Here is a 14,312-nt window from a genome sequence, read left to right as displayed (position 1 = left end):
CCACCCACCGCCAACTCTTGGGCTACTCTTTTACCAACGAATAGTGGGATTGACCGTAACATTATAACGCCCCCACGGCTGAAAGGGCGAGCATGTTTGGCGCGACGGGGATGCGAATCCGCGACCCTCAGATTACGAGTCGCACGCCGTAACACGCTTGGCCATGCCGGGCAGAATGTGATATAAAATAAGACATTACGAAAAAACTAGATGGCGCGAGGTAATGGAATACTTTCGAATAGAAAGTGAGACAGCGGACCATTACACATTTAAGTCATTATCTGAGAAATGCCCACTTATGACTGGCAAACTGTTAAGCTAGTCATAACAAAATCTGGCATTTAACCTCAGTTAAGGTCCCCTAGGAAGTGACGTAGATGGTCCGAGTTCAGATACCATACCTTTTTTACATCTGAGCCCCTATATACTCCTCTGCTTAGGCCCGGCATGGCCAAGCGTGTTAAGGCGTTCGACTCGTAATCTGAGGGTCGCGGGTTCGAATCCCGGCCGCACCAAACATGCTTGCCCTCCCAGCCGTGGGGACGTTATGATGTGACGGTCAATACCACTATTCGTTGGTAAAAGAGTAGTCCACGAGTTGGCGGTGAGTGGTGATGACTAGTTGCTTTCCCTCTAGTCTTACACTGCTAAATTAGGGACGGGTAGCGCAGATAGCCATCAAGTAGCTTTGCGCGAAATTTAAAAAAACAAACAAACAAACTCCCCTGCTATTCAATTGATCTCAGCCAAATCTGGCGTACGCTATTATTCATGATCTCAAGGAAGTAACATAGGAAAGCCGATTTCCTATACCATCCCTAAGGAACCCCTGTGCTGCTCGTGCGTTGAATAAGGTACGTTAATTGGTAAGAGGTGTACTGACACTCAATGAAATTTACATTCAGGACCAGGATTTTCATTAACCAAAATTATATTTAAAAATATTTTCCTATATTGAAGATTTTGTTTAAATCACTTTAAGTGACTGATTAAACTTTCGTTTAAATTTCGCCATCATTATGTATTTCCCCGAACTTGAGAGCACTAATTGTTATTTAGACAACATGCGATCAAACAAGTGTGAAAGTTTGTTTGTAGCTAAGCACTATGGGCTGTATGTACTGTGCCAATTGACGGACCTGGTTTGTAGTGTTGCAAGTCCGAAGACATGCTCCTGTGCCACTTGGGGTGAGGATTATGTGTAAAAACAGGGTCTGCTAACGACATACTTACTCTTGACGGTAGAAATTTGAATTTGAAAATTTTTTATAGATGTAAGGAGAATTTATGATTTGCATTACTGCTAAATAATAAATAACACACACAATTAAGAAAACTATATCACTCTTCCTTACATTGATACATAGCTCTTATGTGTCTCATTTCTATCGAATATTATTACAACCGAAGAAGGACGAATAAATGTATTATTTCATACTCTAGACAAGTGTTCGTTGTCAATACATTTGATTCACTGTCAAGTTTCATTAACAACTTTATTCATAAGATAAATAATTGATTTGATTTGTATTTAGCGCATAAATACAAGGGGAATATTTGTGCTAGCTACCTCTAATTTAACAATGACAGATTAGAGTGAAGGCAGCTAGCTAACACCAACCCCAATTTACATTTAGGCTACTCTTTTATCACCGAAAAGTGGGATTGCCCATCACATTATAACATTACACCGCTGAAAGAGTGAGCATAGTCGGTGACGGGGATTTGAACCCGTAATCTTCATATTGCGAGTCGAGCGCTGTAATTATGAGGCCATGCTAGGCCTGAAATTATATAATAGGTGGGTGTCCGAAAAGTCTGGATCTACAGGAATTTCAATAAATTTCACAGAAATGTATTTCACATGCTGTCCTTGTAATTCGAAACAAGTTTGGAATGAAAGTAGGATTAATTCACTCTTCTCATGCTTTGACAGTACCACAATCAGTCACGTATCTGAAATTAAGGAAAGCTACAAATTACCCATACTTTTAGGACGACTTGTAGACATAAAACAAATGGCTAGGGTTGTACATGATTGAACGATAACACATTAGTAGTCACTATTACAAAGATATATCACACCTTAGGTGCTTTAATGGACGTTGAATTTGAGGATTTTTAATCAGTTGTCATGATTTATATCAATACCTTGTAATTAGAAATATTAATTCCTTGAAAGCGATGTGAGTGTTCTGTTTATTACATTTTAATGTTTGACGTGGGCTAATGATTAGCATGCCTGTATTGTGAACCAGGGAATACGTGACTGTCTTCCAATTACTGTATAAACATACTCCGCGTTTTGAGATCATGGATTTGTTGTAAGAGTGGCAAACAAAGGACCAAGAGTTGACCGTAGACTCTGGTGACCAGTTGTCTTTTTCTATAGACTACCAATTCAAAATTAACGACGGCTATGCTCAGACAATCCTTTTGTAGTTTTGTGCGAAAATTCTAAAAAAACAACAAGAACAACAACAAAAGATAGTTGTAATTTAATTTGACGATCTTTTGTTGACAAGTTTCTGAGTTTTCTAATTTAAAAACAACATGATTGTGAAATGATAAACGTTTCTTCAGAAAATATAGACATCGATTTTACTCGTGTATCATGAGATGTTAAGATTGTACGTTTTTCAGGCATAACGCAAATACAGTTGGTTCTAATATATCATATCATGTATATATTCTCTAAACACTTGTTTCAGTTATGATTACTCCATTTTTTAAATTTCAAAACATCGCAATTATTTGGTAAAGTTCCACCTCTCCTACATCCTGTTTCAGTTCTATATAATTTCATCAGATGACAAAATGCTATCTTGAGTTACAAAACTACCTTCCATTTCCATTTTCAGTTAAGTTTAGTAAGTTCCAAAAGGATCCTGTAAAATATAAAACGGTATATTCGTTTACCAATGATTTTCTTGTTTTACTTTTTCCAATAAAAATTAAAACATACAAACTTTTCGATAAGAAAGACATTTCTGACCTTGTTATGTTTTTTTTCTAATCCTTCATCTATAAAGAAAACATATTCTAACATATTTTTGTTTAGGATTGTTGCAGAACGTTACTATGGCCGTTGACTTACTCCTATGTCATGGAGATGAGCAAGAAAATCTTAAACAAAAGGTAATTTTTAATGTTTTGTTCATGTTTCGTCTCGCCCATCTGAGTTTAGCATTCTCCTTAAACACCACTCTTCATCAATGCCCTGGATTGATCCAAAGCCAAAAGATAAAGACCAGGATCTATTTGAAGCAATCATCTAAAATAATTTAAGCAATCGTGATATAATTATAATTATTACGTTATGTATCATTGTATGCGTTATTCTTCCTTGGTTGACAACTAAAAGCGCCTTTGTTAACAAGAGGTTTGACCTCATATCTGTGGAAATCACGAAAACTAAAGAAAAAATATGTATAAGTTAGTAAGAAAAAAATTATTAGAAATGGTTATATTTCAATACTTCCCTATTTAAATTTATTTAAATATACCTTCTGATTCAATGCGGATGGATTGGTAGTTAAAATATGTATGAATCATATAAGTCAACGTTTATCAAATAATCATGGCGGTACGTATATATCAAATATTGCAAGAAACGTTGCGCTAACATTATGGTAATCTTTAAAATTTCAGTTACGATTTGAACAAAAAATGTGTTAGAAAACTGGAGAAAATTACGTTCGAGAAAATAAATATCGCAGTTGCTCAGCTATTGAGATGTGATAGGTATACATATGTATGTACGTATATATATACTTGTGTATTATCCATATTTTACTTTCTTTGTTTTTTGTATGTCCTCAGAATCCATTTTCGCTGATATTAAGAGTCAAAAGTTTTCTGTATTCTAGCTTTCCTTTATCAAGTTATTCACTTTAAGTTGTTCTGTTTCTTCATTATTATTTTAAGGTACTAAAATATCTGTGTCCAGCTTTACACAACGTCTTAGAAAACGGACTCCTTTCCTCTGACACTGGTTCAAATTCTGTCGCTAATTCACCGTGGAAAGTAGCGCAGGCATCTTCCCAGTTTGGTAAATTAAAATCTTGTAATTTGTTCATTTAGTAATTATCTAAGAACTTTTTAAAGCAAGTAAATCTTATATTCAAAATTATTGTTTTGGATACTCTTTAAATTAAACTTTATATTAGCTTTAGTTATTTATAGCAAGAGTTTCTTGTTAAGTTCATAACTATTAAATGAGCTATCTGTGCTATTCCCACCACGGATATCGAAATCCGGAGTTTAGCGTTATAAGTCTTCCGATATAGCGCTGATCCTCTATTAGGTTATTTGCAAAAAAATTTATATATGCATGTGGAAAAAAATCAAATTACGCAAAAACAACAACAACAATAATAATCTATAGATATATATTTTGATAAAACCATATCAACGAACATGTTTGTTCTTTCAGCCGTAGAAACGTTATAATGTTTCGGTTAATCTTACTATTTGTTGGTAAATCAGTAGCCCAAGAGATGGTGGTGGGTAACCTTGACTAGCTGCGTTCCATCTAGCCTGCTACTCACTGGTAAATTAGAGACGGTCAGGGCAGATAGCTCCCGAGTAAAGTTGCGTCTTAATTCAAACAAATCAAACTATATTTTGTGTGCACAATTTTGTAAAAAAATCTGATATTTTACTGAAATAAAGAAGTCGTACTTCTTTACTATACTGTGTCTCTAAAAATCACAATAGTCACGTTTGTTTTTAGGTCATCCGACCAAAGAACTTCAAGATCTTGTTAAGTATATTGCTGGGAAGGATGAGATGATTGGAAACACCTGCAGATTTTATATGTTTGTTCTCGGTCTTTTGAAGTAAGTGCTGCTAAGATGTCAGAAAAGACAATTTTAACCTAAATAAAAATAACACTATGTAACAAAATTTTTACTGTTATTTCCAATTGCTTATGCCTAAAGTAAACGGAAAAGACCTATTCTTCCTTTCAAACTTTGTTTTTGTGACCTGAGTAATGAAATTTTCAAATTTACCCATTTTCTAGAACATTCCAGGTAGATTCAGTGCTGAGTACTAGCTGATAGAGAATTTTCTCGAACTTACAAGAATTTTCTTGAATAAAAGTGTGCAAGTCGCAAGTCAGAGGAAGCGTCACCGACATTTTTCAAGCTTCTTCGCCCTTCAAGATGGACTCTGCTTCTGCCACAATGTATCCGGTTTGTGCGAGGCAATTGAAATTGCCTGTAACCCGAACGAGTGACGCCTCTTCACTGATAGCTCATCCAGAAGCCTCAAAGCTGTGCTGCTCTATAACGGGAATAAGTATCCGTCTCTTACCCTGGCTCATTCGGTGCACCTCAAAGAGGAATACAACAGTGTCAAGACCTGGCTAGAAGCCTTGAGTATGCTGAGTATGGCTGGGAGGTTATCGGAGACTTCAAAATGGTGGTATTCCTGATGGGTCTCCAAGGAGGCTTTACCAAGTTTCCCTGTTATCTTTGTCTTTGGGGCAGCAGGGACACCGCAGCGCACTACAACAGGAAGCACTTGCCACAACAGACCGAGTTCTGTGTGGGGAGGTACAATGTCAAGTGTGAGCCACTAGTGGACCTCCAGAAGATGTTGTTCCCACCACTGGACATAAAATTGGGTCTTATGAAACAATTTGTCACAGATAAGGAATCTGCAGCCTTCAAGTACCTTCGAGACTTCTTCCATAAGCTGTATGAGGCAAAGGTCAAAGCTAGTGTCTTCGTTGGATCACAAATAAAGAAGATCCTGGAGCACACAGAATTCCTCAAGAAGTTCAGTGAAAAGGAAAAAAAGCTTGGGCAGCTTTGTCGCAGTGGTTCGGGGCTTCTTGGACCATCACAAGGTCAAAACCATGTGAAACTGGATGAGGCTCTGGTGAAGAACTACAGCAAAATGGGTTGCAGGATGTCCCTGAAAGTCCATATCCTTGACGCTTATCTTGATAAATTGAATGAGAACATAAGAGTATACTCAAAAAAGTAAGACGAGCGCTTCCACCAAGATATACTGGACTTTGAACGCCGTTACCAAGGAACGTATAATGAAAACATGATGGGAGACTATATTTGAGGACTGATACGTGAAAGTGATTTACATAACAGTTGCAAATCTCGAAAAATTACTCACTTCTAATCATTTTTGTTCATTTTCGTATAACTTTAGTATAAATACATGTAAACCTTGATTCATATGTTGTTTTATTCAGACCTTATGTAAATGAAAATGTGCAAATTTGCTCATTTTTACATAGAAAATAGGTTAATTTCTAAATTCCATTATCCAGGTCACAAAAGCAAAGTTTGAAGGGAATAATGACCATTTTCTGTACTTTTACACCATAAGCAATTAAGAAATATCACATACCATTCAGAAACAAAATTTTTGTTACATAGTGTAATCTATGTAAAAGAATACCACCACTAGTGGTAATATTAATACTGATAAATTATCATACATTAATATTTAATGTTTTATTAACAGTATAATCAGTAGACATATTTTTTGGACTCAAATTTAGCACTTGTAGTAATTTTATACACAACTAAACGTTATGGTTGTTATTCAGAAATGTAACTTTTTGAAATTTAAACTGGTGTATATATTTATTTAGATTTCAAAGGATTCATTGCTTATAATATACGTATTGCTAATGCACTGATAAACTGGAAACGTTTCTCAATCACCTCCTGAGCGATTATATTTAAGCCATAAACCAGAATGTGATTATAACAATATAATCAAATTCCATTACAATTTAGCGTTTTTTAACAACTGTCAGTAAGTTCAGCGTACTATAACTAACGTTTATATAATTTTCTTTTGTTTCTTCTCCCACTGTCTATAGTCTTGGGCTCATGGATTGGTGGTTTCTTCACGTGACTTCATGCGAACCTTTGATTCGTCAGCATTATCAACCCGATGCTCTACTTAGTCTTCTGGCTTCTCCATTAACTACCAACTTGTGCGAAATACTTTTAACCAAACTCAGGCCGCTTTCTGTTTTACCATTTGCTTTGGACTTAAAAGTCAGAAATCGAGATATTAAGCAAACCGATAACGATTCGCCTACCGCAATCATACCTACTACAGAACAAAAACCCCTACAAACACTTATGATGCCTGATGTAACTCGTAATCCACCCATTGAAACTGATGGTTATAACTGTGTTTTGAATGAGGAAGCTAAGACATCGTCATTGAGACGATCCAGAAAATCTAATGAGTTTGGAGGCTTGAAAATAGCATTTATGGATGATAATCTTCCACGTACACCTTCTTCGAAGGTCAATAACCAAAACTATAATGTTTTTACACGTAAAGAAAACACTGCGGTTAATGGAGTTTCAAAGTTAAAAGACCACGAACAACGGCATAAACTTGACAATGAAAGTTCTACAGAGTCTTTTAAATATATACTGCCTTTGCACAACAAAGGATATATCATTGATGAACATTCAGAGGAAAGATTAACCACAATACTGAATACAGATCCTGCAAGGGAACTATTCCAAAGAGCAGTAAATCTAGCTTTTCCTTCAACTGGATTGAATGAGACGGAATCTAAAATGCTGCAAAACAGAGCAGGAGATAAAAACTCCAACAACATAATCCAAGATACTGACTCGTCTCTCCACGACATTCAGGTGAATTGGCAAAATAACCAAGACTGTGTAGATAGACATTTAGAAAATTTTAATAAAGTTACACAAAATCGAAAGAGCGATGAAATGGGAAACTGCTTTGAGGAATTAAAACGTAAATGGGAGCAGATGTCGTCCACACCACGTAGTGTAATGACAGTTCACACAGCAAAGGCAACATCCATGCCCAAGCAACCTCCTGTAGCTCCATCTTCTGCAACCTATCAAGATTTGAAGAAATCCAAAGCTGCGTCAAGGATGCCACAACAAACGGCATTACCAGAAAAAGTAATAGATTCACTGTCACCTGATTCCAGTGTATCTTTACATCCTCAAACATCTTCTGGTCAACAATCCTTATCAGGTGCTTCAAGTACTTCAAAAGATTTAATTTCGAAAGAGCATCGGGAAGATATGCTTAAACAAATTGTTAAAAAGTCGATGTCTCGTTCACCTCTTGCTCCAAAACATCCCACAGCTAAGCAAGTGGCAAATTCAAACGAATCATTAAATATTTCTGTTAAACAACAGGACGTTGCTTCGGTGCCTAGTTCTCCCAGTCGAAAACCTCATCAAAAAAGAGCTTTGGATAAAAATATAAGCTCAGGCTCATCCAGTTTATCAAGCACAAGCAGAAAAGTTAATTGTAGAAACGATTCAGGAACCACTGGACCCAAAAGTTCCCAAAGTCGAAAATCTTTTATTCCAGTACAGAGAGCATCTCGATTGTCACCGAAACAGCAGAGGAAAAAATCTCAAAATATTGTATCATGTCCTTCTCGATCATAAGACGGATATGTGGAGCTCTAAGAGGTATGTGTTTGTTGTATTATTATTAGAGCTATGAGTGTTTCATCACATACATATCAGCTAACATGCAAGAAAGATGAAAAGTCGAGAAAGTAATGATGGTTTTTCAAGTGAATTGGTTTGTTATTCACTTTTGAAGTATGAAACACTATTCAACATGAATATATAACTTGGATGTTTCCTGTGCTTAACTATGTTGACTAATAGAACAAATCTTTATGATAAGCACACCTTTCTATACCTTTTTACACGTAATTAAATGTTTCTATAGGTAACACCATTCTACATTGCACAAACAACTGATGGATAATCTGAACTTTTAATATAATAGTGTGACAAATAAAACTTACTGATGTAAAACAACATCACTATGCCCATAATTTTACACAGATCAGTCATTCAATGACGGTTATGTGTTCAGAAGTGTAAGTGGTTAGTCTTTCGTCTTATATTGTCTCCCGATGTGACAGCGGTAAGTTTATGGACTTACAGCGTCAAATACGGAGTTCGATTCCCCGTAGTAGACACAACAGACAGTGAAATATGGCTTTGATTGAAAGTAAAATCGCCCGATGTTCTATATTTAATGGTTTTACACCGTATTGACTTTGATGCGAAGAATTATTGTAGTTTAAAAGTTCTTTGATTTGTTAATTAACCGTGGTCAGACATAAGACAAAATGAGTTTAATATTTCACTCACGAGAGCCTTCGAAAAAATAGAAGTCATCTAATTCCAGTCGGCTACAAGTGTCTCCAACTGTCGTTACATCCAAACGAATTATACTTTCCTTAGACACTTGTATAAGACATGCTGATTTTGGCTCACTGTAAATTTTCAAGAATATTCGTTCCAAAACTAAATCAGATGTTCTCAGTGCAACTTGCCATCATGTCATTCTACAAAGAAAAATGAGGCTTTATAGGGTCAACCTGTAGGTGTCAGTCGCACATTGAGATGTATTTAATTTACACTAAATTATAAATTAGTTTTCCTGCAATGGTGTAGGGATATTCGCAGTGCACAAATGACGTGTGGAACAATATTAGTTTTAGAGATGAGTATAATCTCATTCTGCAGACAGATATTAGGCTTATAATGAAACGTAGAAATTCTGGAATCAGCTGCAGATACATTTTAATGCAAGAATGTAACACTGATAGTAATGGTGGCAGTATGATGTGTGGTTAGGAATAAATATTGGTCGAAATACTAGCCTTCACATCATTTTGCACAATGGTACATTAATTCTTCACATTATACGCAGCATATCCCAGAAGCTCTGTGCTATTATAATTGGTGCCATTGAACATGGCTTCTGTTTAATGGACTATAAAGTTGGGCGATACTTTCCTTGATGAAGAGAGGATTAGTTGGAAGTTACATCGTACGCGTTTATTTTCTATAAGTTATTAGGGTTAAGAGAATCGTTTTACGTGCTTTAATAACTACAGATAAAATAATTTTGTTACACACTATGAAGTACAACTTATTCGTGTGTGAGAGAGTTACAACTTTTTTACAAGGGGAGAATTTCCCTGGCCCAAAGTGTGGTGTTATTACTCTTTTTTAATTTTTAAAGTAGCACCCCCCCTCTTTCTTGTAGGTTTTGTCTGCACACTTATTACACAGAAAACTTTTAGATTTATCCACGCAGCGGATGAAGAATAACAACGTAATAAAAATATCTTCGAAATAAAATAATAATTATATGTTGATGAATACTGATAGCTCTTAATAAATTTTGATTTTTGACACCTGCAGGTACGTACTTGGACTTTAGGAAAACGACCCCTACAAGAAGAGGAATTACTGTACACCAATATAAATAACCGTTAAAAAAATAATAAACAAAAGGCTCACAAGGATAATTAATTTGTACTATGGATGTAACCACCTAAATTGTTAAGTGTTTTTTTTTTCGTCAAGTGATATCAATGATTAATGATAATAAGTCAATGTTGTTTCAGTTATGTGTTGTATAAAATAGATCAGTAAATGTAGAATCGGTAAAACTAGTCTAGTCAGTAGTTTAGTGAAGATGGATTCAACCGAAATTGTCTTTAAGATCAATTGACTGGTATTTCTGTAGAAATTAACATTTGTAAAACTATATATAAGTCGATGAATGTTTTATTTGAGTCGTTGCAGGTCAATAAGCACTCGTATACGCAATGCAGTCTTTTAAATCGATCCTTCAAACACACTTAGTCTTTAACTACACGTACATGTACACGTACATTCTGAGGTTATTGACATTATCAAGAATGTAGTCTAACTTGAACTACTTATTTAATACGAGAGTTAAGCAACAATGATTTAAAAACAACAGAACTTTGACCAATTCACCAGTAAGTGTGCAGACAAACTTTGTTATACATTGTGTCAGATAAGATATGGCTTTTGTCCACAGAATTCGTTCTTAAGAAACTTCTAAGCGTAAATGTAGTAATATATATATTATTTTACACAAAACGGCGAGAATTTCACCCTTTATGTTAACGTTTTGTAAATACCTTGTAAATGTCGACGAATGTCGTCAAATAATGGAATAAGGTGTATTGGAAATGCATATTGTAATGATGTGACGGGATTCCAATTGTAATGATGTAATGTGTAAACGGTATTCCATACTTGCAGTTGCTTGCTTATTCAGTGGCGTCTAACAATATTTGAAATATGACAAGCACTCTTAAAACGTAGGAACAGTAGCAGTAGCTAATCAGCCAATCAAATGACTCTTCTTGATGTTAGCCCATGAGTCCTGAATATTTAATCTCAGAGTTTACCAGTTCGAAGCTTCAGCTGCCAAAATTAAACGCATATCATGATCTGAATTGAACATGACCCTAGCGGGTCGTGTACAACGATAAAAAACACCGACTTGACCAGACATGCGTCACAAAGACGAACAAAATCGATCAGGACAGAATTTTTAAAGGAAGAATGTCATCCGTTATAATATACATGGAGGGTATTTTCAATCATATTTTCTCAATGTTAAGATGCAGGCCTTATCTATTTGCTGGTTACTATGAAATAGTTGAATACAAAAAAAAAAAAACGTTTATGAATTTACAAATGTAATATGTATATTATGCACTGACGGTAAGGACGTCTCTTCACAAGAATTGGGTAACGTTTGGTATTCGTTTTCATTTAGAGCGGCAGAATATAAAAGTACTGAAAGATGTTAAAGTTTTCTTTCCGAATGAACAGTAACTCTTTCTTTTAGGAACTGAATGGTTTGAACTTTGATTGGCCGCAAGCATTCGGTACATATGCAGATATTCAACTGTTTAAATTAACATTAATTTTATGTTATTTGGAATTTGAATAAAATATTTTAAAGTACGGTATAAGAGGCATATATATACTGTTAGTATATTTTAGAAGAAATGCGCTAATTTCTCAACTGTTTAGGCTCACACAGCTTTCAAACTTCATAATGAATTAAGCAACTCTTTCGAGATAAATTGTTTGCAAAAGGTTTACGAAAAGGAACAGAAACAGCAACAAAAACACATTATATTTATAACACAATTTTTGTAGAATTTTGAACATAGAATTTTCGTAAGGTTCTCTGACACCTAAGAGTCAAACTGGGAGAGAACGGTCTGGATTTGAATCTGAAATCTTGTGGATTTAAAGAATCGTGTTCTTAATCTTGTGGCTGAAATATCAAGGTGGATAAAAAATAAATAAAGAAGTCTCATCTTTTGTTTGTTTCTCAAAATTCCAATTTAACCAGTACCGTTAAGTTTGAGTTTCAAATTTTGACACTTGGATTTTTTTTACATCTTAAAAGCGGCTGTTAAATAGTTTTTTTAGGGTTTCTGATTTCTTCACGATTATTCATATCTAATTTTTTAGCACAGTATCAAACACTAAGTTATAAAGTAACTTTATTAATTCCCCTCCGTTTCTTGAAATTAAAAGAGAGATATAACATTAATATTGATTTCCGCTTTTCATTATAAGTTTTTTTTTAAGACTGTCGATTCAGATTCGTATTTGAAAAGGAATATGGAATTATATGATATTTTACACCCTAGCGGTAATCTCGGCATAAATATTTAGTACAGGTAAAAATCCGTAATAGAGACTCATTTTCCTTTTGCTTGACGTTAATTACCAGTCAGTTCTTTTATTCATCCGTTAGGCCTTCTTTGTTCGTGTCATGTATTTATTTAACGTTGTTGGTAGATGAAGTTTCAAACTGGAACTTTCTAGAAATGAATTCTAATTCCATATGCCCACATTTTATACAACTTAATATGTCTATAAGTATATTGATGATACTATATTTGAGCTTAATTTATCATATCGATTGCCTAATATACTTTTTCTTTTTTTAATTAATGCATAAATACCAGCATCTCATAGCCGATGTATTATGTATTCACTCACCTGAAACAAAGTACATAAAATAGCATAGTTATGCCATCATTTCAAACCGTTAAAGTCATCTATTTTATCTTTGAACTAGACAACTAAAGACAAGTTGGGAATTTATACACGCATATACTCTACATATATATGTGTGTATATATATATAGAGAGAGAGAACGAGTGGCACAATCTGATTTAAAATTACTTTATCATTCGAAACTCGATGGAATTAAGAGAAGTTGGTTTCGTGCCTCTTTAACCACTTATAAGTGTCGAATATAAGGTTTCGTAATGACAACAGACACTAACACAACTTCCACAAAGTGTTCATGAATGTCATAAACACTGGTGACTTAGTAGGTGAATCACAAATTTTTTTATAATCTTTCAACAATCGCACGTTTATTATGAGTTTAGAAAGTTCCTGAAATATGAATAAAAAATCTGTTTTATGTGTATTTATTTTTTCTGTAACTTTTTTTTCTTAAATGAATTTTTTGTATGTTCCTTCTATGTTATTATACTCTCCCTGTCTCTATATTTAGGTAAATATATTTTGACAAAAAAATTGACGTTTTTCAATGAATTATAGATAGAACTGGTAAGATTAAAAATATTTTTACTTACGAATAAATACGAAACATGTGTTTAAAAACTTTACATTTCGCTAGGTTTGACTTGCACCTGATAATGAATGTTCTCATCTTTTAAAATCATTTGAAACATATCTATTTGTTTCACTATAAAGAAAAAATATTTAAAGAGTCGTTCTATTTAGATTGATTCTGTACACCAGTAATTCCTTTAAAATGACGAATAACATATTTTTTAAATATAACTTCTTAGTAATTAAGCTATTTTCTTAATATGATAAAATTATCGAAAGATATTTATAGGTTATAAGAATTCAGGAAACGAAAAATAATTACATAAAATGAAATTATAAATACGTAAATAAAGTAAAATCATAAATCCGTAATTAAGTAAAATTATAAATACGTAAATAAATAATTTAAAGTAACGTAAATACTTTCTTTTAAGAGTTCTTAGAGCTGATTTGTTTCATTCGTTAAACAACGTTAAAAAATGACGGTTGACTGATTATGTTCAAACTAAATGAGGTTGAGTGTATTTAAATTATACAGGGTAATATTTTGTTGAAACCGGGGGGGGGGAGAAACTTGCAAAATTGCAGCTTCCTACTATTACTATTTAGTCCTGTTACAGTGTTTGAATACACGAAATTTCAGGCTGTGCTTTTGCATGAATGTGTATGAAATTTCAATCGAAAATTGAAATTATTAAACTGAAAAGAAGGGTAAAAAATAGCATTTATATATATATATACTTATGTAATATATGTGTATATATTTAATAATCAAACTCTTAGTTTTCAGGCAATTTCACCATACTGTAGTGTACTAATACACAATTTCATATAGCTGATGGTAATTC

At 34.1% G+C, this 14,312-nt stretch overlaps 1 protein-coding gene across 3 annotated transcripts in view; it reads left to right on the top strand.

Moving 5' to 3' along the window:
* The window catches only part of LOC143225056 (uncharacterized), a 54,717-nt gene that overhangs the window by 31,703 nt on the left and 8,702 nt on the right, over window positions 1-14,312 (top strand). For 2 of the 3 annotated variants that reach the window (XM_076453751.1, XM_076453754.1), the window contains exons 6-10: window positions 3,062-3,138; window positions 3,928-4,051; window positions 4,736-4,841; window positions 6,860-8,468; window positions 10,230-13,775. In XM_076453751.1, coding sequence (XP_076309866.1) covers window positions 3,062-3,138; window positions 3,928-4,051; window positions 4,736-4,841; window positions 6,860-8,444 — 1,892 coding nt within the window. In that variant the 3' untranslated portion in view covers window positions 8,445-8,468; window positions 10,230-13,775. Of the gene's footprint in view, window positions 1-3,061; window positions 3,139-3,927; window positions 4,052-4,735; window positions 4,842-6,859; window positions 8,469-10,229; window positions 13,776-14,312 lie in introns of those variants that run through there. The other variant, XM_076453752.1, reaches the window with a different exon arrangement.

This window comes from Tachypleus tridentatus, chromosome 9, assembly GCF_004210375.1.
Source record: "Tachypleus tridentatus isolate NWPU-2018 chromosome 9, ASM421037v1, whole genome shotgun sequence".
Lineage (NCBI taxonomy): Eukaryota > Metazoa > Arthropoda > Merostomata > Xiphosura > Limulidae > Tachypleus > Tachypleus tridentatus.
This window is presented reverse-complemented; position numbering and strand designations above follow the sequence as displayed.